This window comes from Tigriopus californicus, chromosome 4, assembly GCF_007210705.1.
Source record: "Tigriopus californicus strain San Diego chromosome 4, Tcal_SD_v2.1, whole genome shotgun sequence".
Lineage (NCBI taxonomy): Eukaryota > Metazoa > Arthropoda > Copepoda > Harpacticoida > Harpacticidae > Tigriopus > Tigriopus californicus.
Genome location: NC_081443.1, coordinates 1,910,473 through 1,937,999, shown reverse-complemented (window position 1 = coordinate 1,937,999; position 27,527 = coordinate 1,910,473). Strand labels below are relative to the sequence as shown.

The 27,527-nt window shown below is 42.0% G+C and overlaps 2 protein-coding genes across 2 annotated transcripts; both read left to right on the top strand.

The window, feature by feature from the left end:
- The first annotated feature begins 1,204 nt into the window (after window positions 1-1,204).
- Window positions 1,205-2,571, top strand: LOC131879093 (uncharacterized). The gene is made up of 2 exons (XM_059225300.1): window positions 1,205-1,576; window positions 1,667-2,571. The coding sequence occupies exons 1-2, from the start codon at window positions 1,496-1,498 to the stop codon at window positions 2,309-2,311; spliced, it is 726 nt and encodes a 241-aa protein (XP_059081283.1). The 5' UTR covers window positions 1,205-1,495; the 3' UTR covers window positions 2,312-2,571.
- Window positions 2,572-25,844: 23,273 nt separating this feature from the next.
- Window positions 25,845-27,370, top strand: LOC131879100 (uncharacterized). The gene is made up of 2 exons (XM_059225308.1): window positions 25,845-26,160; window positions 26,266-27,370. Exons 1-2 carry the CDS (start codon window positions 26,143-26,145, stop codon window positions 27,058-27,060), a joined length of 813 nt encoding a protein of 270 aa, XP_059081291.1. The 5' UTR covers window positions 25,845-26,142; the 3' UTR covers window positions 27,061-27,370.
- Window positions 27,371-27,527: the final 157 nt, after the last annotated feature.

Genomic DNA, 27,527 nt, shown 5'->3' with positions numbered 1-27,527 from the left:
ATCAGTTGAAGCTGGCTGGTTTTATAATGTGGCCCAACCATAATCATAAGCCGATCAAGTGTTCAAAATTTACTCTCGTAGATTCAGACGGGTGTCGTCTCATTTTCCTTGCCAAGTAATGCGCAACAAATTCTCTTTTAGCATGCAGCATCTTGCCGCATTCAAGAGGACGAGTCCAATCTAGCAACCCATGTAATGGGTTGCGCTCAAATGTGAAGGCTAAGATACGCTGAAATATTGAAGAAAACATTCCGCAAGTGGGCAACTTTCCACGACTCCAAACGATTTCTTTGTCTCCATCTCCACTTCGAAGAAGAAAAAAGGCGACGAAAATAGAGACCATGGATACGTTTCTACCCAAACTCTGTCAAATCTAACGCTCTCCAAACTTTCGAATCCGTTGGTTACGTAACCTTCCAGAGACTTCGGTTTAGTAGGTTCACGTACTGTTCGTACACCAGAGGGGCTTGGTCGTTCAATCTTCCAAACCGTAACCTGACGAGTGTATCTCAGGCTGGTCGTGAACATGACATGTCCAACGCTCGCTCTTCTTTGTCCAAACTTTGGAGAACGCTTGAGTTTGGGTTTTTTTAATTGGAAGAGGGAGAAAATGTGTTGGAAAAGCTAATACCAGGAGAGTGTCTTTTAAAACAGTGTGGATTGTTAGATTTGACTTTTTATTGCTTCAATGTAATGGATGGATCGAAATTATTGCATATCGAAGCAAAATGAATCAAATGCTGTGGGTTGTTTCGTGTTTGAAATCAAATCATCAACATGACAACAAATAAAGCACGACAGCATCCCTTAACATTTAATAACTGCAGTAAGATTGATTACACGGGTAAAACTATCTATCAATGGAATTATACTGGCCTATTACTCAAGCCTTTCATGTTTTTTTCCCTAAAAAAGGCACCAGCGTTTCCAACCAAAATTGACTCCGATGGTTTTTTCTCGCCCCAGCAACAACACATTTTTTCAAACGGTCACTGGCGTTGCCTAGATAGGCCTAATCCAGGTGAGCTTGGCGGCACTTAACGGGAGCGAGAGGAGAACTTTCAAGAAAAAGTTGAATGAAGAAAGTGTACATGAAAAATGTTATGAAATAACAATCGCTCAATCCCTCTTTGACCAATGTGTCTGTTCGAGTTTATAGTCCATTTCCTACGATTCTATTATTGAACGAAAAAGTAAAACACGTTTTCTGGCATCATATAGGAGAACCTCATTCTAGGTTAATCTTAACTACGAGTCGGTTGTCATGGGTTCATCTAGTGTAAACTGCATCGCAGTTTCCCATCTCGTGTAGAGTGGGCTCTCCGACAAAGCCCATAGACGAAACGGCAACAGGCACTCCGCTGAAGTTGGAAAGACGCAAAGGGTGTTCCTGCTATGCTAGCCGATGATAATAGTCCGCCGTGGTTCGAAAGATTCAGCCAGCCCGGTGGATGATTTTTCCGAAAGGAAAACACCCAACTGGGTATAAAAGCCCATGGACCGGCAAATTTCAAGTATTCCCATCACTAGATCCTCAAGGAAACAACTACTTCCCAAAATGAAGGCATTCGTCATTGTAAGTATTATCTTGAGCAAGAGAAATATCTTAATCTCTTTTTCTATATTTCGGGGCGATGATTCTGATTGTTCTGTCTTGATATTCCAGCTTTTCGCTGTGGCTGCTGCTAAAGCCGAGGCTCAATTTGGCTACTATGCCGGAGCTTATGGCTCTCCTTTGGTGTCCGCTTTCCAACCCGCCCATTACTCGGCCTATGCCGCTCCCGTCCACCATGCCGCTGTAGTGCCTGTGGTCCAGGGTCCCAAGTATGTTGCCAAGAACGGAAAGGTTGAACATATCGTCTACAAGCGTGAGGCCGAGGCCGAGGCTGAGGCTGATGCTCAATATCCTTATTACGGTTATGCCGCTGGAGCTCCCGTCGCTGCCTACACCCCTTATGGTGTGTCCGCTTATAACGGATACGCCGGCGTCCCCGCCGTTGCTTATAACACCCCCTTCTATGGAGCTGGACTTAAGACCTACGCCAACGACGCCGTAGCCCCTCAAGGTTATGCCGCCAAGGGCCAATATGTGGCTCAGACCGCTGGATCCCTCCATGTTGCCAAGCGTGAGGCTGAGGCCGAGCCCGAGGCTGCTTATGCTTATGGCTCTTATGTCCCTTACACCGCTTCTGCTTATGCCGCTTATACTCCTTATAGCGCTCCTGCTTATAGTGCTAACTACGCTTCCGCCTATGCCAGCCCCGTGGCTTACACCACTGGCTATCCTTATGCCACCGGATTTCTCGGTTAAAATGGATATGCTTAGGTCTACAAAAACTTGACTTTGAATGGCAACGAATTGACAATGAACGAATTGGACCTGACTGGAACAACTTGACTACCTTCGAAGATCTAGACTAGTGGATTCTTTGAGACAAAGAAATCTACTAGGGAATCCAAAAAAAAATCATGTGGAAATCCCATTTATGTACAAACCAAATTGGTTACTCTATCAGTAGAGTTAGCATTCACATTTTCGGATATTTGAATAAAATGGGTGTTAAATCTCAACTGTTCCTTGGTGGTTTATTTCTATTTCGAATGCTATAGAAATTCAGGTAAAAAATAGGCTCTCCGCCCGCTTAAATGTATTTCCGCCTGAATCGCCTTAAACCTGTCTTTCATCTTGCGTAAGCGAACCATTAGAAAAGATGGATTCAGCACGAGTCGCATGAATCACTAATATTTTAATAAGATACTAAAGCTTATATATTAGCTCATATATGATACATAATAGTAGATTAAATAATGAGGAGCCCAAGAAAGAGGAGACGAGGACTTCGTTGCTCGAACTAACCTGGATTTCCGAGGACTTAAAAGTGGTCTCAAAACTCATGCTAAGCCACTACGGGCCTTTCAATTGACACTAAAACCTGGCAAATCAATAGTGTTCATTAATACTTTTGAACGTTCAGTATCAACCTTTCTAGTCTTTCCCTGAACGAGATGTAAATAATTCCTGCATTGTTCTAAGCAAAACTATTTAGATTTGATAGACCTTTGGACAACCTGATGAGCTAAGTCGAGCCCAAAGACGTCGCTGTACAAATTGACTTCGTGCTACTCTCTGCCGTATTTGTCCTGCGACACTCTTGGAGAGCTTTGCCTTTTTTCGACTGGATATGCTTATCAAACTTTCCATAATATTAGATCACCTCTAAATCCTTCTTGGACTAAACTAGTATATTCTTATCTTCATTATCTCGTGCAGAGTGTTTAATGGTATGGAATCGGAGTTCATGGAGCGGGATTTCATTCCGTTCAAGGTCATAATACTCTCCGCTCTGAAACCCCAGAGCACATTTAATATAGTAGCTTTATAAGACTGCTGGAATATTGACCATTCCTAACACAAACTGGTCATCAACATAAGAGGTGATGCAGGCATATCAATGGGAACACAAATAAAACTATAAAGATTGTTGCCAAATCCAGTTTTAAGGGCAGAGAGAGTACATGATAATATTTGCAGTGCACTTCTAATTCAATATTTTAGTGACTCATGCCTCGAATTAGAAATATCTTAGTACATAATAGCTCCAATTGAATCTTTATGATGAAGAAATTTAAGCAATCAATATCAATTAACATTTTGCACAACCGTAAAATCCATTAATTTAGAAAAAAGGACGAGGGGACCTAAATGAAAAGCATTGAATACAGTAAGACCGGGGCTAGTAGAAGATTGTACTTGGGAATTGTTTCACTGTTCATTTTTGGTCTTATTCAAGTTTGAAAATTTACTATTTTCTACGTATTGCAAGGCAAACTTCCCCAAGCTGTTGCAAATCAGTTTATTATTCAGACCTACCATTTGCAGCTTCATGAACATTTGAACAGATATACATTTAAAATGGCAAATGAAATTAGTTGGTACTAGTTATTTGATAGGCATATTGCCTGGAAATATAAGTTTAATCTATAATATTTTGATCACCACGGGTTGAAAATGATTTATTCTTTACAATATTTCTGGCTTAGTCAAAAATGTGAAAGCTCGTTTTTGACCTTAATGTACCCAAAGCGGCAAAACTCGGCGATCTTGGAGATCGAGAAACAACAGTCAACTAGTTTGCCATTTTAAATGTACATCAGTTCAAATGTCTATGAAGCTGCAAATGGTAGGTCTGAATGATAAGCTGATTTGCAACAGCTTGGGGAAGTTTGTCTTGCAATAGAAAATAGTAAATTTTCAAACATGAATAAAACCAAAAAATGAACAGTGAAACAATTCCCTCGTGCCATCTTCTAATAACCCCGGTCTTGTTGTATTCAATGCCAGAAATCACTTTCCTCTCCTCGTCCGTTTTTCTAAATTAATGGATTTCAGAACCGTGTTCAGGGAATACCGGGTGTTCCGAAAAAATCTGAACATTCACAAATTCACTCATAACTTTTGACCAGTCAGCTGACGCCTCGAATGGCGGACGTGCTTTTTTACCCCTCCGACAGGTATATGGATTTTAATGGTTTTGATTCTGATATTTTGCTTCTGACTCTGTGATACCAGTGGGTGGGGCCACGCCCACGAAAAGTGGCCATGAATGAACATGTGATAAACCTGGTTCAGTGCACCCCTCCTTCTCATGCTTCCTCTTCCCATATTCTCCAGCCCACGTCTTTTTCAAGACGTGAGCTTTTAGCCCTCCAACCCTCTTCCTCGTCCCAATCATCCATTCCCCTGTCCCCACTCAAAGGCCATTGTGATCTCTCTTTTCTAGGTCGGATTGGACAACTCGTTATTGTGAGGAATTAGCATTAGCGGGAACAGCGGATCAACAAGCAGAGAGGAGGGAATCAACCAGTGTCGGCCTGGTTCCTCAACTGTCATGGAAGGGCAAACATGCTGCAAGTGGCTGGAGCAGGACAGTGTCTCAACAAGATCCAAGGACATGCCTTCGCCTTCTTATCCAAGACGTGGGTCACCAAAGAGAAACACGATAGTTGCTATCCTGGCAAACAGAATTTTGTAGTTCATGCCAGGAAGCCTGTTGGGTGTGGTTGGCCCAATGGTGGGTTGGAGCTCTATATTACCAATCGCTTTGAGCCCACCCTTCTCTCATCCTCTCCTCATCACATAGCTATGGATGCCCAAAGGCTTCACCATCAGTGTCCTGACCATCAAGAACTGAGGGGTCAAATGCTCCAAAAGTTGTGAAGTGCCAAATCAAGGCAAACACCAGAGACTTGGGAGCAGTATGCGATATCAAGAATTGCATACCACAAGTCTCTGAGGAGCACTGAGTCAGCCCACCAAGGTTGGAAGTGGAGAACCTGCTCTCTCATTGGCCTCTCCCTGGATGGCGGGCTTGTAGGCTTGTACAAACATGCCATAAAGCCTGCCACCAACTCAGAGATTCCCGTGAGTAAATTCCTCCTCCACTGCCAAGCACTGTTTTCATCAGCATCAGAAACAGTAGTGGAGGAGGTCCAGGGCTGCCCAGAAGAACACCACCCACTTTTGCAGCCCTTCATGGAACCCGAGATGGACGTGGCCTTCAAAAGATAAAGAGCAAAGTCCCATCAACGTCTCGGATCTTGGCTTTTAAACTGTCACTTCTCAGGACCCAAGCCCTGCCACTCATCAAAATCTATTCAGCCTTGCCCTCCATTCTTCTTTCTTCCCACCAGAGTGGAAGGAGTCAGCTATCATTTTCATCCATAAGAAAGGGCCCAAGGACATTCCAGACAATCATTGGACCATTGCCCTGGAAAACCCTTTCTTGAAGATGATGTCCACCCTACTAGCTGCTCGCTTCTCTGGATTGGCCAAGGATAGGAATCCCCTTCCCCAGTTCCAATTCAGTTTCCGGAGAAGCTGCTCTACCACCTCGGCAACTACTCTCCTCTATGAAATTGTGCATTCTAACATCAGCAACAAGAGGAGAGTGTACAAATGCTTCATGGATTTCTCCAAAGCATTTGATAGGGTGGATTGAACGTGATTATTCCTCAAACTCCAACTATGGGGAGTTCCTCGTTCAATCTGTGTCCTGCTCTCCAACATCTATGTGGGACTCAGATGCTCCATTCGATCTGGTGATGACCTATCCCCCTATTGTTTCACTTCCGTTGGCCATCCGCAAGGGGATCCACAATTGCCAATTCTTTTTAATCTTTATGTATCTGACCTGCCTGAAGCTCTTACACACCAAGGCCCCTACATCAACTGTTTTCCAGTTCAATATCTACAATATACAGACAACCTGGTTCTCTTGGCTGATTCAGCCATGGAAATGCAAAATGCCATCAATGCACTCCATGGTTATTGCCAAGAGAACGGCCTTCAAGTCAATAACATCAAGACAAAGGCCATGGTTTTCCATAAAGGTGTCTTCCTCCCTCTTCCTTCCACATCAATAATAGTCCAATTGAAATCGTCAATAGTTTTAACTATGTCGGTTTCACTTTTTCCACCCAACTATCATCCACCAATTACCTCAAATCCACAATAACTAAGGCCAGGGCCAGGATCGGATACACATGCAATAGACTTCCCATGAAGAATTTTCCCCTCCAAATAGTACTTCAACTCTTCCAGATCTACGTCACCCCAATTTTTCTCTTTGGCCAACACCTTTGGCCTCCCAACTCCACCCAATCTGCCCTCAAACCCACCAATGCCACCTACACCAAGTTCCTCAAGCAATACCTCTGCGTGCCCCAATATGCCAACAATGCATAGACATATTTTCTATATGAAACCGAGCCCCTCACCATCAGGCTGGCAAGGTTAGTGTCCAACAGTGTTGGGAACCTGACCTTTCCGAAGGTGATGTCCGGACACAAGTTGTCCTTCCAGGTCAAGGACTCGCTTACACCTTATTGTCCTTGGCCCGAGAATATCCCTTTGGAGTGTTGGTGGTCACGCACCTTTGCTTGGCTCCCAACCAAATGCCATCAGCGATGGGAGTTGACAAAGGATCTGTTCAATCTGGCCCATCCACTCTACTGCAATAACCAAGATTTTCATCATTTACCTCTACCCACCTGCCTCTGTACTATCTGTAACTCACCTCTTCCCTTTTTTCATGTGCACTGAACCAATTCTAGTCATCTCTGCTGGGATATCAATAGTTGAATGTTTTATTGTTTGAGTCATTTTAGTTTCTTCTTTTATTTCTTTATCCATACTTGTGCAAGTTGTTTACATACGCAATTCTATTATTTTACAAGTTGACATGACTGAGAGTTGCAATAAAAGATTTATTATTATTGATCAAATTATATGTCAATATGATGTCCTGAAGTTCAAAATGCTCAGTGTTCAGATTTCATCAGAACACCCGGTATACCTAGGCAAGGACACTAGAGCAAGGAAGCGCCACTTTTTGTGATCACAAAGCCTTTCCCGCCAACTAAGGCCTAAACTAGAGGGCTTGTCAGAGAAAAGTCACTCCAACCAAGCCACTTGAGCTGAGGCTTTGCTTTGAACACATTCTGGTAGTTGGGCAGCAGGGTGTCGGGCTGATCGACCTCTCTTGCGTTACGCAGTTTCAACCAAAGCCATCAACTCACTGGCTCCCTGAATTTGGAACTTGATTTTGAGAATCACGTAACTAAATGTGTTCAAAGCCGATCCCCATCACACACGCCAGGCAGCCGCGAGGGAGCCATAACAATCTCAGAAATCTCGTGAGTGTCGCTTCTCTGACTAGCCCTCTAGCCTAAACTAATGATGCTGAATTTTTCTAATGTCTCTTATTGTTTAAAGAGTGTGGCTAAATTTCAGGAACATCTTGACCAACTTCCAACTAATTTGGTGCGCTTGTTATGAATACATTGTTCTCAAATTGGGAGTGGTCCCCAAATCAAAAGTAGGCATATTTTAGCTCTGAGCTACTTATGGCTTTTTAACCCGGGAGCTCCTAGGTCGACATTTTCGTCAGTATGCTTCTCTTGTGAATCAGCTATTTAGCTTGAAGGACCTCAGATAGGGTTCTCGACTTGAGCAAAAAAGAGGCACTGTCGAGCATAGCAATCAAAGATCAAGAACGACCCTTGAAGCAACCCTTTCTTCGAACCCTAAAAAGGCAGGGTCACGTTTCGATACTCGGTTAAGCATTTTTGATTTTTACTACTGTACCCTCTTTTGCTAAAGACGGGAGCCCTAACTAAGGTCCTTTAATCTAAGAAGCTGCCTTTCCGGTTCAGTAAACAGGAGTTGAAGGGTTAAACTCACTTGAATGTTTTAAAATCACGGAAGGATACACCTCAACAAATATGACACCTTTTTTAATTGACTATTTTGGATCCTCTTGCTAAAAATCCTTTTAAGAGTCCAAAACTCAAATCTAGTGGGCTGGACTTTGGTCTTACTCTTTGTGCCTTAAAAAAGCCTGTCTTTTATGAAAAATTCCTAATAAGTAGAGATTCAAACTCTACTCAAAAGCAACTCAACTATTTTTAACCAATGCCTGAGGTTTTTTTTGTCAAATGTGTGGATTAAAACAAGATCATTGATTGCTCATTATAGATATACTGATATGTGAATATTTATGTACATGTTCTTTTTTACCTTTTTCATACATTTCTTTTCATAATTGTCTGTGAAAGTTCCTTATGAATTGATTCTTGTTCATTTTCTTTCTCTAAATGTGTTTGAGCAAATTTTGTACAATATTTTATTGATCTTATATACAATTTTCTTGTTTTTTATTTATTTGATGTTCATGGTAATTTCATTTATTCTTCTGAATTTTAAGACTAATTCGGAAATATTTGGTATTTGAACAGAGTTGTATATCAAAGAGATCAATGTTTACTAAAAAATACACATAAATGCACAATGTAGCATGGGCAATCTTGTTTTACTTATACAAAAGTTATTGTCTTAACTCAATGCAATGGCCTAAGTTGGCAGACAAAGGAAAGCCGTGATGTTTCCTCTCTTTAAAGTCCCTGACCTAGGCTACAAAAAAAACAATCACTTAACAACAAGTCATTATTTCTGAAATTGTACTTTAAAGTACACTGGCCATGACTACCCATGACCATCCAAGGTTGGTCAAGGACTGAGAAAATGTTTTTTATTGCCTAATTTCACGTTGGTTGTAGTCTGTTTCCCAACAGAGTTTAAATCCCCAATGACATGGCAAGGCGTTTTTTTCAAGATGAAACGAAATTTTTATAATCTGACTGCAGTGACGTTTTATCCGTGGCGCTATTTTCCTACTTTCTAGGATTCAAGCTCAGAGTTACAAAAAGTGGCAGGTCGAGTCACAAGAGGGAGCTTGCATCGCGACTATAACAATTCATGTAGAGATGCTATTGGCCTTGGAAACTTGTTCCTTCTGGAACCCTCTCACAAAATTCATGGCTATCCAATAAATGTTCGACCGTTTTCTACAGTCTGCGATCGTCAAAACGCTCTGCCTTTCAGAGACGCCAAAAAAACTAGCAGGGTTTCCTAATACGAACAAAGTATTAGCGACTGTCATTTCTATCGTTGACAAAATCCTCATCTCCAACTCAATTATGCATGAGGTTTGTCGTGCCAAAGGCGACGTCCAAATGGGGAGTGTGTTGGGGGCAAAAGTCACTCAAAAGAATTAAGGTAGGTGTCGTGACAGAAAAATTCTATATTCCGTCTGATGTTCGCCCAAACAATCATATGCCATCCGGAAACGGCCGCATGAGTAGAATTCACGTTTCGGATCATCCAACATGCAAGTGGGATTGTTTTCACAGAGTAAAATACGCGAGTCGTCTGTAGGGAAGTTCGGCTCGATTTTGGAGACTTTGGAGGCGCACTCCCAGGGCTTGAACCGTTTCCAAAAGAATTGACGCATTACCCTGATTCCGTTACTTTTGGAGGCTTATAGAATTATTTAACGTGAAGCAAATGACGAATATACAACGGTATATTGGTAGAAGGATACAAGGGATTGAGGGTTGTTTGGTGTAAATATTTTTTACAATTGTGATTACTTTTTTCATCTTTCTTTTCAAGGTAAAAAAAGTTGAAATAAAGCAAGTGTGCAACAAACAACTAGACTATAGGAAAATCAGGATTGCAGTTTGAAACTAACCCACGGGTTTCCGTCATGCAACTAGTAATGCCGTACGTCACAGAAAATGTAAACTGATAACCAACCAGACTTTGACGAAAATTGTTTGTATGTCGAGCAGAAATTTGAGTCCTTGAGTAACGCTACCAGTAACACGTTACGTTTCTGCAAAAGTAACAGTATCGGTAACGGAACGGGTATTACTATTTAATCCCTTTTGAGTGAAAAACATTTTCACAAATTCAACCATAAAATAATCAATTAGTGAGATTACTGTCTACATGGGAAATACGGTAGATGTAGGTGAAGGCGAACACACCAAAAGTCTCTTGTATAAATTGAAGCTGAAGTGTTTCCTGTTCAGAGAGAGGGTACACTCTTTACATGTTGACATTTATGAAGAAACAAAAATCATCAGACTTATCAACCTAATCTTGGCCAAGCACGTGCCGTGGGTACCGTCTATGGCATCAGTCGTCAGGTGTGTCTTGGAGCTCTCCGCTATTTAATTGCTGGCATAACGCACTAAGGATTGATGTCTTGTCCTTTGGTTACGACGGACTTGTTGAACACCTTTCTGAACAATAAAAATTCCCACTTGATTTTTCACATAGTTACATTATTTTTATATACAAAAACCGCCCTTGGCCGGAATAACTGCCCAGAATATTTGCCTTTCTGATTGACATGATACATGGATGACTTCTTGTCAAGGCCGTTCAATGCAGCTTTTACAGCATGGCACTCATGCTTTTCCATCTTTTGCCGCATGTTTTTACAACGGCAAATGTTGCTATCGTAAAAAGTATTGTTGACATATAGACGAATGAAAAGGAGACTAAAAGAGGCATCAAAAGTTAAATTTACTACAAATATCAACAGTTAGAGAACATGTTTCGCGACTTAAACCCAAAAACACACCGTAAAATTTGGCCTGTTGGTGAGTAAGGTGACCAACTGACCATGCGTGGACACAAAACATAATCAAGAAATTCTTTTAAATTCAGCCTACGAACCACTCTTTCCCTGTTCATTCACCAACCCTTTCGCTTCGAGGTGTTGTGCTTATGAGCGCATGTAAGCAAAAAATCTTGACCATTCTTTGGCAACACATCTGGACAAAGTAAGGTATTGAATTTGGGGTGCTGATCAATCCCAAATATGCGAAAATATCCAATGAATAAATTTTGCATGAATTTGAGTTCAAATTTAAATAAATATTTTTGAGAACCTTTATTTCTATAGTGTTTATAGTGGAAAACATACACTTTGAATTACCACAAAATTTGATTGACTACTAGAGGGATTGTTGTGACTACTAGAGAGACTGTTGTGATAATTAAGTAATGACTTTTTTATCAAAAGTCTTGCAAATTGCGGTAAGGCTCATTTTGCAAAAAAATCTCTGAAAACTCACTCAGCTCTTGCTCAACACATTTCACATAATTTAGTGTGAAAGGGCACCTTAATGTGCTCTTAAAACTTAGTACTTTTTTTACATATTTGGTCTTTAACGATGTTTTAAAGTAAATTATTATATAGATTTTTTGCCCGTTTGCTAACTTAACATCATAAGAAGTTATGCAGAATACCAAACCAACACCAGAACTAGCTTCAATGGTATTTGGATAAAAAAATTAACAACTTTCGCCCAAAATCGTACAGTGAGGTACTATCCCTCATAAAAAACACAATAAAATGGACAATTTGCCAAAGCTTAGTGGCCATGTGTCAGTACAGTGCTCCAGGGCCTGTGAGTTATTGGGAACGATCCGACGGTATAACACCACGAGGAAGAGGGGCGTCTTAATTAATCTTTTTAAGGCCTATGTGCTTACTACTTAGGGATATGGCTATTCAGCCTTTGTCTCTGTGATGAGACAGGACAATGCCACGATGGAAGCCGTTCCAAAAAGATTTACGATACATGTTCGTGGGATTGACGGCAACTTTAATTACTCACAGAGTCTGTCTGAGCTAAAAACAATGTCTCTTGAAGAGTGACGAAAGAATTGCAACATGGTATGAACATACAAAGCTCTTCAGGGTCTAGTGAAAATTTGAATCGAAGATCAGCCTGCACGTTCCTTTCTTACGGACAAGACAATAAGAAATACCTAAGCCACACAAAGACGAGAACTCAAGTACGTAAAAATGGCTTCAATGTGCGTTCGGTTTCGTCTTGAAAAAACTACAATCATCTGTCAGGGAGTTGCCCTCCTTGAGAAAATTAAAAAAATGCATTCTGTACCAAACCCTTATGATCCAAGAACGAAAGCACGTCAAAGTGTGCCATACATGTACGTAATATTCCTCTTTCTGTCATTCATTTTATAGTTTCACCCTACCAGTGAGGGTATTTCTTTCATTACTTCTTTCAGCACCTCGTTTTATCGCATCTCCTGTATTCTTTAATCGCCTTGTTTGGTGTTGGAATGGAACTTTATACAAAAGAATATTCAAGAATAGGTTCATAATGTGTCATTTTTCGTCAGGCAAAAACAAAACAAAACATAAGGAGGCAATAAAAAGGAAACTGTTTTTTAGTTTATTTGGATACAAATTTGACTTCTTTGAAATTCATCAACGTGTGGAATCGTTTGTAATCGTTTTCTTTGGAATTCTAAAACAGACCCCATTTTCTTAAAGCGAAAGAGTGAATCTTGCATTGAGCAAATATCGTACTACAGTAGGGTACATGCGTTAAATTTTTTCTCGATCCAAGATTCAGTGGGTCGCTCTAAAAAATTGGGTACAGAAAACCCCCTTCTGTTTTGAGAAACAGTTTCAAGAGAAAATCCCTGGCAAATCATCAAATTATAGAAGTAAAAAGAGCGAACAAATTAAATCCTAAGAATGAATAATGAGCCCCGGAACCTCAGGAGCTACAATGTTACTTCCCTCAGCTACAATTTGTACTTGTATTCCTGGAATTTCATTTCAGATTTGAAGATTACCCATTAGATTTCTTAGCCTCAAAGAATAGGCATGTCTTTCTTTTCAATGGGGTCCAACTTCATCACTTCAGTTCTAATTCGTTTCCAATCGACCGCCAAATATTCATCGATATTTCATGCATAAGTAGCTGAAGCATATGTGTTGCTCATCCCTTGATAGGGTTTGTTATCAGAGGTGGGTCTTTAAGTTTTGGTCTCGACCTCAGGCTCTCTCTTGGTTGAAAGGTCCTGGACCTTACATAAGGTCATATGAATCCATTGAGCTGGGGAGCGATCATTTGGGACTTGCATGTTCCGTTAGTTGTCTTCGTTTGTTTGTACCACACACCGTAATACTCCCATCTGGACGTGAACCGTTCAATTGCATATTACTTTCTCTGGCACTCGCAGAGCTCACACGGAACAACGGCTGGCTCTATAAGCAAAATAGACTGGCCAAAACTGTATCACTGGAGTTTCCGGTACACACAAACAAAAACAGCTAGCACATGATGAAAGTCCCAATAAGGGTCCTTACTTGCAACGTCACACTGCACAAAGAAAACGAGAAGAGGCACGGTAGATTGCTAAATAAACTACTAGTGCCTTGCCTTGAACGCAATTTCTTTTCCGGACATCATGTTACTCAGGTCACCAACTATACATAGCATTTTAATAGAATTGGCCAAAAACAACATAAACGCATTAAAATTCAATGAGAAGGATCGGCCTGATTGGCCCTTTATTTAGTAAGGGCTGATTGAGAAAGCGCCCTCTGAGGTGCAGAACTGTAGTGTTATTCCTTATTTAGGTTATCACGGCTTACGCCATGCTTATGCATCATGCTTTCTCGTTCTTCATATATGCTCTCTGTGTATATACGATCTCTTGTATCCATGCCCCAACTACCGTTCAATAAACAGTTTGCAATAGAGCTTCAACCAGAGTACATCGTCTGTCGTTTCTCCACGCGTCCATAACATAACATAACATGGCGCAGTCGCAGGATTTTGTGACTATTGAGATTGTGAAAGTAGTGAAAATTCGTAAGCTACCAAAACATTCAATATTACAGTGAAACTAAAGTGTTAAGACGCGTTCGGTGATAATGACAGCCAACGAGGAAAGTAAGTCTTTAAATGCCTCCCTGAGAGGATACAAGGGACATTTGACCCGTGTGGTGAACAACGCTCAACGATTGTGCGAGTTTGTTGTTGACAAACCTTCTTCTCTGGCGGCAGCAGAGTTGGAAAGTATTTCCGGTGATTTAAAGGATGCTTTCGAAAAGGTGTTGAAGACTCTCTTAAGGCTGCAGGAACTGACACCTGCAGAGTTTGATGCATATGAAGGTGGAATTACAAGTGCAAACTCGTTGTATCAGACCACTCTTCAGAAGCTACTTGCTACGATGGCATCAAACACGGGGAACACCCACCCCGGCGCTGATTAGTGCCCCGCCACCAGATGGCCAGACCGTTCAAAAGGGCAGAGCTAATGACGCTCTCAAACCCTTTGTTTTGACTCGCGACCAACACCCGTTGAAATGAGATCATGGGTCATAAAGTTCAAGGCTTTCTACAGTTCAAGCTCTTTGGATCGTTGCTCGATCTCAGAACAGCATGCATACTTTCGCATATGCGTAGATGCCCCGTTAGAAGCCAGGATCCATGATCAGATTCAAGAAGAATACCCGATATTTGGTGATGATGGATGTATTACTCTGTTGGAAAAAGAGTTCCTCCTCAAATATCCACTTTTTGCAAGAAGGCTCGAGTTCTTTCGTCTTCAGCAATCACCAGGCCAGCAATTCACAGACTTCAGTGCAAAGCTCCGTTCAAAGGGGAGAGGCTGATCTTCACAAGTTATCCGTGGACGACCTCTATGTGTTTCGATACATCTGTGCTTCGTCGGATACCAAACTCAAGGAATTGTTTTTGAAATCCGAGAGTCCAAGTCTGGAAAAGCTGAATCGTACGGGCACAAGCGTATGAGGTGACTCAGTCCACCCTGAAAGCAATGGGGGACCAGAAAGCCATGCAGCAAATTTATCGTCTCAATCCGTTCAAAGAAAGACGAAGGGGAGAAGTTCGGGGAAGACTAATTTGAAGCACGATCTACATGGAATGCTACAGATGTGGAAGTTCAAGGCATACAGCTGATGATTGCCAAATGAAAAATGCCAAATGCCACAAGTGTGGAAAACAGGGACACATCAAGCCAGTCTGTATGGCCAATCGCGACAATGGTATCCGACACAACGGGCCATTACTTACGAGCACAAAGGACAAGGTGAACGGCCGCAACTTTGCAAATTGCAAGCTCAAATGTCCTCACTCCAACACCCAGACTACATGTCCACATAGTCCCGCTCAAAGGCAAGAGTTTCACCTTTGATGCCCTGCCAGATACAGGAGCAACGCGGACAGTTATTTCTACCTTTTTTGGTCAGAAAACATAAAATGCCCATCATTCAAGAAGAAGTTATGTTAACCGGAGCCAATGGCAATACCTTGGCTTGCGAGGGATTCGTTGAATTCAAACTCTCCATTGAAAACTCCGAGGAGATTTATGTGAAAGCAATCGTATGCTCGGATGTATACGAAGATGTTTTGGTGGATGGCAAGACCTTCAAAATTACAGGTCATTCCGGGAGATTTCCAAGAGCGCAAGTTGGATCAAACGCGCTAGCTGCACAGATGGATCAACGCCATCAAGATTTGGATTTAAATCCGATATTTTCGGAATTTCAAGATGTGTTGGGGATCACCTAACCAAAAGGAATATAGCAGTTCCCCAATGAAGATACATCTGCGGAATGTGGAAATTATGCCACGAAGGGTTCTTACTGCACGACCAGTGCCCCTGAACATGAAAGAAGAGGCGGATCTTCTTATCCAAGACCTTATGGATTCTGGTGTCATATCGCCTTCTTCCGGGGCTCCAACCGATTGGATTAGTCCCGCATTTTTGTGCCCAAGGGAGATGGAAAAGCCGGAGTACGTTTAGTCACGGACTTCTCGCAGCTCAACAAGTTCGTCAAACGGCCAATCCACCCATTCCCTTCCAGTCGAGACATTATCAACAGCATTGATAATACATCCAAGTTTTTTGCTAAATTGGATGCTGTTCAAGGATATCATCAGATTCCTTTGGACGGAACAGTTCACTCCTCACGACGTTCCTTTTGCCGAGTGGAAGATTCCACTACAACAGAGCCCCCTGGGACTCAACGCGAGTTCTGACGAATGGTGCCATAGATCAGATGTGGCAATCAAGGGTTTACCTGGAGTACTTAAACTCGTGGACGACATTCTTCGTCCAAGCACCAACCCCAGACGTTCTTTATTCGAGAATTCGTGCAGTGTTGGAAAGGTGCCGCAAACATGGTATTACCATTTCAAAGAAAAAGTTTGCATGCGGCCAAGAAGTGAAATTTGCAGGTTTCATCGTCTCCAGTCAAGGTGTTCGCCCGATCCGGCAAAGCTGGAAGCGATTAGCAATTTCCCAGAGCCGGGAGATCTCACTTCTTTACGTTCCTTTTTGGGACTAGCAAACCAGTTGGGAGCGTTCATCCCAGATTTAGCCCACGTCACCAGTGATTTGCGTGACTTACTCAAGAAAGATGTTGTCTTTCGATGGCTGCCAGAACACAGTGTTCTGTTTAAGAAGGCGAAGAAAGTGCTTACTTCGGCCTCTCTTGTTTATATTTCGATCCCACACTTCGGACGGAATTGCTCACAGATGCTTCGAGATTACAGGGACTCGGTTTTGCCCTGATTCAACGTGGATCTCAGGATGAGATACGCCTCATCCAGTGTGGTTCTCGCGCGCTAACCCCGACGGAATCCCGTTATGCCACAATTGAACTCGAATGCCTGGCCATTACTTGGGCCATTCAAAAGTGTCGATATTACTTGTTGGGTGATATCAAATTCAGTGTGATTACAGATCACCGCCCCTTGGTCGGAATTTTCGACAAGCCTTTGGACGAAGTTCACAACTCTCGACTTTTACGTTTTCGAGAAAAATTGTCCAATTTTACGTTCAGTGTGTCATGGGTTGCTGGTAAAACCCATCTGATCGCTGATGCTTTGTCTCGTGCACCGGTGTTCTCAGCCCCGAGGAGGGTGAGATGATCATGACATTGGATTTGCCGCTGACAACAGCAATGGATGACCCGAGCCTCAAATTTATATTTGACGCCACAGAGCAGGACACAAGTTATAAGGAAGTGGTCCTTGCCTTTAAACAAGATCAGAAGATCGAGGAGTTATCTCCAACTCACCCGCACGTCCTTATGCCAACGTGTGGGATGATCTTTCGTTACTCGGGAAGTCATCACTTCTCATCTTGGACAACAAAAGGATGGTAATTCCCAAAAGTTGTCCAACGGAAATTCTCCGTTTCCTTCACCCTACCACATACTGGTATAGTGAAGACGAGGAAAGCCGCCCAACAGCTATACTATTGGCCTGGGATCAATAATGACATCAAAATCATGATTGATCGGTGCGAGATTTGTCAAGCTCGTCGACCGACCCAACAGCGAGAACCACTCCAGGAGAAGAATCAAGCTACGGGACCCATGGACCAAATTGCAGCCGACCTTTTCGAGTTTGCTGGACGTCACTACCTGGTGGTAGTTGACAGATATTCGGGCTGGCCATTCCAATATCTCTCTTGATTCATTGACTACGGGAACAGTCACAAAAATTCTCTTAAGAATATTCTTCAATTCGGTTTCCCAACGCGGATTCGCACTGATGGAGGACTTCAGTTTCGTAGCGAATTCCGGAAAGTTCTGTTGTGATACAATATTTGCATGAATTGTCGTCACCTTACAATCCTGAAAGCAATGGTTAGCAGAATCGGCAGTAAAGGCCATCAAGGACTTTATTACAAGTGTCAAGGACGAGGCGACCCGTTGATGTTTGACAGAGCCTTGGCAACTTGGAGAAACTTCCTCGAGCGGATGGATTATCACCATCGCAGTTGTTTCTCGGCGAAGACAAAGAGGTTTCTACCTACATTACCGGGGCCGTGGGGCTATGGCTCAAGGAGTTGCTTCTCGTATGAGAAGACGAGCCGAAAAATCCATCAAAGTGAACTTCAACCGAAGAACAGAACCCTTTCGCTTCTCAAGATCAACCAAAGAGTGCGTGTTCAGCACCCAGTTTTCAAAACCTGGAAAAGAGCTTGGAACGATTGAAGCGATCAGAGATTCGGGATGTTCGTACATTATTCTCATGGATGACGGACGGAGGAGTTTGAGGAATGAATCTTCATCAAACCATTGGCTAGACAAGTTACTATTGATATAAAGCCTCCTATTACCGTCGAGTCAGATACCGAGGAAGATGACTCTTATCCCCGAAGAAGTGCTCGTTAGAAGAGAGGAAGGGCAAAATCTTCACTTGGTGATCAAACGTCAAGTGTGCATCATGGGGAGCAAGCCCCTCTCAAGAATCATCTCTCAACCCCAGGAGGTGGAACAGAGTTCTGGTTTCACATTGTAGAGATCCATGTTGGCACAGCCCAAATGGGACTCGTTATCTTGGTGGTGTTAGTGATTGTGTTATATGTGTATATAAACGTTGCGTCAAGACAAGACAGCAACAGGTTCAACCACGAGTGTTCTTCCGTGGTTTACAAACGGACAATGTCTTATGACACGTCCCCAGATTCAAGAACGGCCCCATCTTTAAACGAAGACCGGTTCCAGGATGTCACCAATTGTACAACGGCATCAAGTTCAACACCGGACAGTTTCGTGTGGGCAAATGTTTAAATTATGTGATTCATATAATTTGGGGGGAGGTGTAGTGTTATTCCTTATTTAGGTTATCACGGCTTACGCCATGCTTATGCATCATGCTCTCTCGTTCTTCATATATGCTCTCTGTGTATATACGATCTCTTGTATCCATGCCCAACTACCTTCAATAAACAGTTTGCAATAGAGCTTCAACCAGAGTACATCGTCTGTCTGTTCTCCACGCGTCCATAACATAACATAACAAGAACGTATACATTTCGTGCAACGTAAGGCGTCTATCAATATTTTTTTTGGACCCATCAAAACCTTGCGGGATAAGGCTGCGGGTTTTCGCGAGAAGACAAAGGATAATGAAGCCGCCAATAAAGAGGGCCAATGTTGGAGGAATTGAAGCTGTATTAGGTCTGAGATTCTGTGGTGATGTCAGCCACGACGACAAGCTGGGAAAATAAAATCGGATAGTTATCACGATATTTGTATTTGAGTTTAGTGACTTAAAAATTTGGTCGAGTGATACTTACAATGTTGAGTGACATCATATTTGATGGGCACAGTTGCTTCCTCATCTAATGGGAAGAATTGGGGTTTTCCAAAGCATTTTTTTTATACCCTCAATCAAGGCGTGGCGCACACTTTTAATTTCGCTGACGGTGCACGTGTTCTCATAGCCAGGTTCTAGTTCTTAAGTAGCAGTAGAAAAATTCTTTGATCGCTTGATAGAAACCCACGAGGTTTAGGGAACTATCTAGACATGTTGAAAAAGTTTGAACTTCTTGAGATAGCTAATTGATATGTAAACAATTTAGCGAGCAACCCATTTTCATCCCTTTGTAATAAATTTGATCATTTATTAACATTTCAGCAACAGAGTGCTCAGAATTTAGCTTCGAATTAGGTTTTGAATTAAAATCATCTTTTATTGTGGTCCTCATTTTTGAGTTTTTCGATGGGTTTGATTTAATCTGTTCATTTTGGAGAGGCAATCAATTTTACATTTCAAGCGATTGGGGACATCTTCTTCAAAACCTTTTACCGTAGAGGTCCGAAGACTGATAGACACGGTTTGCTGAGAGCAAAGGTTGCCTGAGATAATCAAGAAATAGATTCAATTCATTTTAGGTTTGTGGATATGCTTGAACATTGTATGTATGGGGATATTGTCATGTACTTGTGAGTCCTGTGTCGACTTAGAAGGAGTCAGGGATTCACGTTCAACAAAGACAAATTTTGAGTCAACAACGCCTAACAATGGCCCCTTCTAACGTCATACCAAACTAAAAAGTATATTTGGAGATGGCCTTAGCTTAGCACTTATCAAGTCTGTTAATCTCATACTCAAAACCCAGTTTCAAATTGGCATTGATCCAAATTGAGATTTCGCATGCTACCAGGTTTCAAGCTCACCTTAATGTCTAGGTATTTGTAGCTCAGTTGAAAGGATATGGGTTTGGAAACGCTTTAAGTCATTGGAACGAAAGCATATTTGAAACCGACAAAAAGCATATGCTTGATTTCCCTAACGATGCATCCAATTTTGATTTTTATGAAATGAATTATGAATGACGATTTAGAAGGCTTTAGCTTATTATATTATCTTCTTTCCGCCAGCGGCAAAATGTCCATCTTGGGCGTTTTGGCTGTCTTCGGCGGATGGGACTAGTTCAGGCAGGCCGATACTTGACTAGGTGCACATTTCATTCAAAAAGATTACCAATTACTTGGCTTAAAAGTTGCTGGGCTTCAAGTACTTTAAACTCGTTTAATTGGCGGAACTGAGCCAAGTTTTTGAAAGCGAAGGAGTGAATCTAAGATCGAGATTAACTGAATCTTTTTTTGATCGAAGATTCACTCCTTGGTTAAAAAAATGAGCTCTGGCCCATATTCTCAATTCGCACTTGAAGCAGGACTTTAAGGTCAGTCTCAAGCCCCAAAGTAGGACTTGTTGAAGATTAGTCTTGAAGGCATTTTCTCCAAGATTTTGGAATGGTACTTGGCCGAGCTGAACTTGGTGCATGCATTATGACCAAAGCGAGAAAAAATTCCTCATTTTCATACTGGATGGTCAAATTCAAGGAGCATAAGCTTGAAAAACATTTTGAATTGTCTAGCCGCTCGAGATAGTACGAGTCAGTGAAGTTAGTTGATTTCACAACTTTAAACTTGAAATGAAGAGATAATGATACTTTTTGAAGGAAATATGCGCCTGGGTGTTTACGCCCTGATTCAAAGCTATAGCATTCATGGTTCAGGCCTTGGTAATGCTAAGTAAAGCAAAACACAAGTAGCGGCCAAAACTAGTCCCAGCCGCCCAAGACAGCCCAAATGGCCTATGACACGCTTTTTGCCGCCGGCGGGAAGAAAATAATGGAATCAACTAAACCTTCAAAATTATCCCTCATTGTTTGACAATCTGTGATTAAGGCCGGCCAAAATTTGCAAAAAGTTACAAACGCATAGTATTTCTTACAATATCTAGCCAATATTTGACATGTTTATGCAATTCATTAAATATTTTTATTTTTATTTTTTAAATTCCAAATGCTTACAAGATTAGAGGACTACTTCTAGACATGTTCCCTATTGCGTAATGACAGTCACAGGGGTAGTGAGGCTTGGCAGGAGGTAGCAAAACTATTACACAGACGAGGTGAATTCATACGTATTTTTTGGCCTGAAATAAATTGAGGCATCGTAGGGAATTCGTATCTTACTAATTCGGGCCCTCAATGAAGTCCATGGGCCAATAATGTTCCCCTAGATATGGCTAGGGAATATTTCTATTCCAGCTTTGCTTACCTTGGCACAATAGGGCGCTCCATCAATGGCAAACAAATGAGCTTTGCCATTATCAAATTCTGAAAAATTATAACGTGCACTCACTGTTGAAGCCTGTTGAAGACTTATATGTTGTGTCATTGTCTTTGAGATTGATCAGAGGCCAGTTCTTTAAAGCTCGTACCTTGGAGTTAGGGGCTTGGACGTTAACCGGTATGAAACTACACTGGCCAAAGAAGTGAGCAAATGCTCATTCTGTGTAAGGTCCAAGCCTTAACTCAGAGGTACGAGCGTTTAAAAAACTTGCCTCAGGTACGCCCTCTCTAGGAATGAGTTGTTGGCCAACAAGGATTGATGTCATGGTTTTGTCTAGACACCCCATTGTCGAATCCACCTGAATAGTAGTGATATGATGAGTTTCGAACAAGAAAATCAGCTTTTTAGCTTCTTGAAGAACCTCTGGTAGGGCTCCCAATTCAAACGATAAAGGGTAAAGAAATAAAGACTTATGTATGATTGCGAACGAATCTTAAGGCAGCCCTGGTTCCGAGACCTAGAAAGTCAGGGTTACGTTTTACCACTCATTAAGGCGGTTTTCATTTTGCTTGTGTACCCTCTTTCCCTCGTGATGGGAGCCCTAAAAGAGGTACTTGAAGCTAAAAAGCTAACATTCCGGTTTATGTTCTGGGCATATTCAACCTTTCCAGATTTACTGTGTGCTGAGCTCAATGGATAATGATGTGGGTTTGAAGGTTGCCATTGCTGTTACTGGGCCTAACATAGAGTTTTTATTTCACCTCGTCTTCTGGACCTTTTTTACCATTACCGAAAGTGACGACTTTTTCTTTCAACAATGTTTGCTCTGGCCAAAAAAGAAAGAGTACTATTTGACTGAAATATTAGCAAGGCAATGAGGAGGTAACTACTTTCTAATTTTACATGCACCACAAATAGACGATGTGTCTCTAATTCATTACTTAAATCAGTTTTCTTGACGTTTGGCTGATTTCAAATCCTTTTTTTTCAAAATTTCCCTAATGCAAGCAAAATACCCCATATTTTGAAGGCATGTGGTACTACCGAATGGCCAATATCCTTCTTCAATGACCATCAAAATTAACCCAGAAATTTGAAATTATCCAACATCTGGTGACACTGGAGTATTACTTTATTTGGCTTACCTTAAAACAAAAAGAGCGAGACCAAGTTCCAAGTTCAACAATAGTAGCTGAAAGGTTTGATTATTGAATAAAACAATGAGTACAAAAATAAGCTAGCTTTCATTAATGACCATGAAGTAATCCCTACTGTGCTCCTTGATAATTCAGTGACACTTTGTCGACTTGGCAATTCCTTGCTAGTGAACCTTTCAACAAAATTATTGAACTCGTGGTCCTTCACTTTGGAAGGAGAAATTTTGGAACGGACCATAAACTTTGCCAGGGCCGCAACAAATTGTAAATGCTTTGGCTTGGGCAAGTTGAAAACTTGCAACATTTGTTACCCAGCATCGGTTTCTCTATTTTCCTTTTCTACTAAGGCAGCGGATGTTTTGTTGGGTTCAACAATGCTAACTAAGCGACGGAGGATTGACAATTTACAGAGAAATTGATGGCCAAAACATTGCAAAGAAACACAACTTTTGCCAAATTATACTGACAAATATCAGCTCAACCACGAAATTCTAGAAATATGGACGGTGAACGAACTTCCCGACAAATCGGCCTACTCTTGGTCAAAGCAATTCTGCGCCACTTTTCAAATAGAAGTGATAAAAAAGAAACATGGATTTAAATGCAAGTCAATTTATTTTGATTATTTACTTGTACAATGATTTGTTTCATAATTATGTTGCAAAATGCTTATGTAGCTGGCCAAGGGCATTTCTGATTAGGAGATTCTATTTTTATGTATTGTTTACTACATAAATTTAGACATAATTCCTGAGTTCCCTAAATATATTTTTGAGCTCAAATTTAGCCAAGTTCATCTGTTCAATAAGATGTTGTGGTCGTAACAAGGGCTTATTTGGAATAAAGGGTTTAGGAGATAAGGAATTTTTGATTCCGTTCGCAGTCCACATCTCTAGTTGTCCGTGGCTCAACCAAAGGTCCTAATAAGACGTGTGAGGTTCAACATTTTTAATAGAATTCTTCAAGATTAAAAGAAATCACAATAATAGCGCTGCAGTGGGCCTGCAAGCCCCAGAAAAGCAGCCTTTTTTCTGCAGCCCAACTTACCCCCAAGAACCCCGATGTCTAACTCAGTACATAAGCCCAAGAAAAATCACTACTATTTAAAAGGCCTCAATATTGCATGTTTAGTGCTAAATAAAGTGACAATATGTGTTATCCTAATCATCCCTTGACCACACTGACCGAAATTTAATCCTAACTTGGTCAGATGTTTTTCTACATCCAGCTTCTCTTTTGCAGACTACCTTACTTATATTAAGAACGGAATTAGAGCAATTCCAGCTCAAATATGTGGCAATGTTGTCAAGAATAGTCATGTGAACGCCATACGGGACGGCAATATCTGTCGAACCAAGGGTCGTCTAAATGCACCATGTCCTGAATCTGTAATGGAGGGAACAAAAGGGGGCAATAGCTACTTATTCAATACCAATTGCTTTATGTGAAGAATTTATGAAAAAGTGGCTTGAGGAAAGTCGACAAGGTCAGAACACCTTAAGCGAGTTTACTCTTTCATGCTATTCAAACGAGACGGCTTGAAAAAGAAAACAAGTGTAAGGTGCTTCCAAGCTTCATGAGAGACTGGAACCTTATTTTCCAGCCCCTGCACAGAGAGCCAAGAAATAAGGTTTCTCAGACTGCTTCCTTTGAGTTGATGAAAGTCAAAACTGCCCATGAGAACTGGTTTTCAAAAGAGAAAATGTTTTCTTCTCGATCGCCCTACTTTTCCAAGTTGTCTGCCAAAACCATCCACGCCTACAATTATTAAATAAGGAGAGCATTAAAGAAAGACATTCACCCTGCGTGACAAAATAATCGTTGCCATGCTATCGATCTGAGGCAAAAAGCAAGTAAATTAACCTAACTATAAAATCAAAATATAGTTTTGGATCGTTGAGCTTGTTGATGGCTAAGGCTGGTAGAAAATTACTTATAATGCTCGTACATCAAAAGCAAGATTAGAGACGCAAGAAACGATGTTTTTACTGACTAGGCTTCGGAACAAAGTTGCATAATCAGGCAAGACCAAGAAATAGCTTTTGAAATATATATAACTTGAGCAGACACTTAAAAGTATTTTAACCTTTACCCATAGATCATTTCCTTCCCCCAAATTATTCCATGCACTCTTCCACCTGACCCTGATTTGCTCTTGAAGATGAAATAAACTCTATGTTACTTTAAGTCAAAAACATATTGTACCTGAAAAGATATCATTTACCATCAAAGCGTTGGAGCCCTTTCAAATTCATATGTTGCATGGCCCGTAAGACACTGAAAAGCAAATTGCAGAAGTGAAGCAATAATTACATCAACAAACAATTCCGACTGACTTGTCAAACTAGATGACTGGAATTAGCCCACTCGTCAGACCAACAGCAACAGACAGGTACGTATGTTCAAGAGAGGCCTATGTTCTACTCGCAGTTCTCATCTTTTAATGCAATTATTCTCTGAAAGAAAGAAGAAAGTTCGATTCAGAAGGAATCCTCGTCAAAATATTACCGAAGGTAAAAACTTTTTCCCCAGATGGATCTGACTTCGGTTCATTTCACCTGAGTTGTCGAATCGGGTCTTTACAAAAGAACGAGGTCTGAACCTAATGCTTACTCGAGCTTGATGAACCCCACATTGTACTATTGCCCACTAGTGAACTAAACTGTCAGACTAGGTAGTGGATCAGGCCCAAAGCAAGATACTTGATATGGTGACGATAAAGAATTCTCGTAGTCTAGATTCACCTGAATGAGGCATTTCTAAACATGTCCACCGGCCCTCCGTTCCCTCCCAATATATTTGCTTCGGGTCACCGGTTACGTAACACGTTGCACATTAAACTAGAAAGAAGCTTTAACTGTTCAACAGTTCTTTTGCATCTCTTTTGAACTCTTTGACGAGAAACTGCTTTTTCTTGGTTGCCCTCGTCCCCACCCCTTTTTGCCCGGAAAAAAACATCGGGTTGAAGATGCTCAAACCTATAAGCACACGGCAAGTAGCGGGTTGCCCCCCAAAAATTAATCTACCGTACCTAGTGGGACTGAATACTGGGTGAGGATCTGGAATACGGTTGACAAGCTAGACTTAGCCACGGTGTCTTTCAGCCGTCTGAGGAGAAAGAGCTTCTTTGAGACTGGGCATTTGGCTTTGGGTGGTGATGCTGTTATTTGGGAGTGGTCCGTTGACCGGACTGACCAATCTCCTCACTTCACTACCATCGCTTCGATCATCGAACGACGGGATCCGGTTCTGGTCACAAGAGAAACAAAACCATCGGCAAACCACCCTCGAAAGCCAGACGCTCGGATATATAAACTCGAGCATGGACGATCCAAATCATCATTCCCACTTGAGCTAGATCAACAGAAGGTAGCCACTTCAACATTAGCATCATGAAGACCATTGTTCTCGTAAGTGCCCAAAAATAACAACTTCATCGATCCACCATCATTCAATAGCCAAATAGTCGATCATTTCCGATCGATCAGAATCATGTTTTTCGATTTGCCTTCCAGCTCTTGGCCGTCGCCTTCGTCAAGGCTGAGCCTCAGTTCCTCTACAACAGTCCCTTGGCCTACACCAGCCAATATGCTCCTTTGGCTTACACCACCTACGCCGCCTCTCCCCTGATGAAGGCCATGGACCCCAAGGCCGAGAAGGACATGAAGGTTGAGATGGAGCCCAAGCAAAAGATTGAGTACCAATACCAGCCTTATGCCTCTGTCGCCGCCCCTTGGGCTTACAAGATGCCTTTGACCACCGCTTACCAGACTTATGCCTCTGCTGCCCTTCCCTTGGCTTACAACGTGCCTTTGGCCCCCAAGTACCAAGCCAAGAACGGCGATGTCGAGCATACCGTCTACAAGCGTGAGGCCGAGGCTGAGGCTGATGCCCAATTCTTGTACAACGGCTACTACCCCTACACCACCTACGCCGCCGCTCCCGCCGCCACCTGGGCCGCCACCCCCGCTTGGGCTGCCTATTCTCCCTACTACGCTGCCCCCGTGGTTGCTAACAAGTACGTCGTCCCCGCTGCCAAGGCCATTGATGTTAAGGACAAGGTCTACGCCAACGATGCCATGTCTGCCTGGCAATACGCCGCCAAGGGCCAATACGTGGCTGACTCCGCTGGTGCCGTCCATATTGCTAAGCGCGAGGCTGAGGCCGACCCCGCTCTGATCTACGGATACGGTTATACTCCTTATGCCTCCACCTACGCCACCAACTACGCTTATGCTCCCTATGCCGCCTACCCTTACTCCGCCATCAACCCCTACACCGTTGCCGCCCCCTACTACTATAAGTACTAAATGATGAGGAACATCCGAGCAATGCAACAAGCCTTACTTTGGACCCGACGACGACGACACTTGGACCACCTTTTGATCTAGCTCTAAAATCAGCTAGTCTTGAGACCAATCATGGGAAAGACCATCCTGTCTCTCATCTTGATATACTCGAGTTCTGCTGGGGAATGAACCAATTGTACCAGTGAATTTTTCCATCTTCGAGCCTAGATTTTCCCACTTGTGAGTGACTCCTTATCCCTTCCTAGGGATTGAGGATCACAAATCATGATAAATTTGAGCCAATAAAGATGTCAGAAAGGTTCCAATCAAATTCAGCTTACCCGTCATTGAACTTGTTCCCACTGTTGGTCAAAACGAATGAGGGCCATTGCATATTTTGGTCCGCGGTGAGTTCCAAGAACACGCAATGGAGGGACCAAACAGTTTTTGTGGATGTTTGCCAAAAAGGTATTGCTAAGCATGCAATC

Coding starts and splice junctions, on each gene's coding strand:
- LOC131879093 (XM_059225300.1), top strand. CDS start 1,496: ATGGACCGGCAAATTTCAAGTATTCCCATCACTAGATCCTCAAGGAAA. Junction 1,577..1,666: donor AAATGAAGGCATTCGTCATT/GTAAGTATTATC, acceptor TTGATATTCCAG/CTTTTCGCTGTGGCTGCTGC.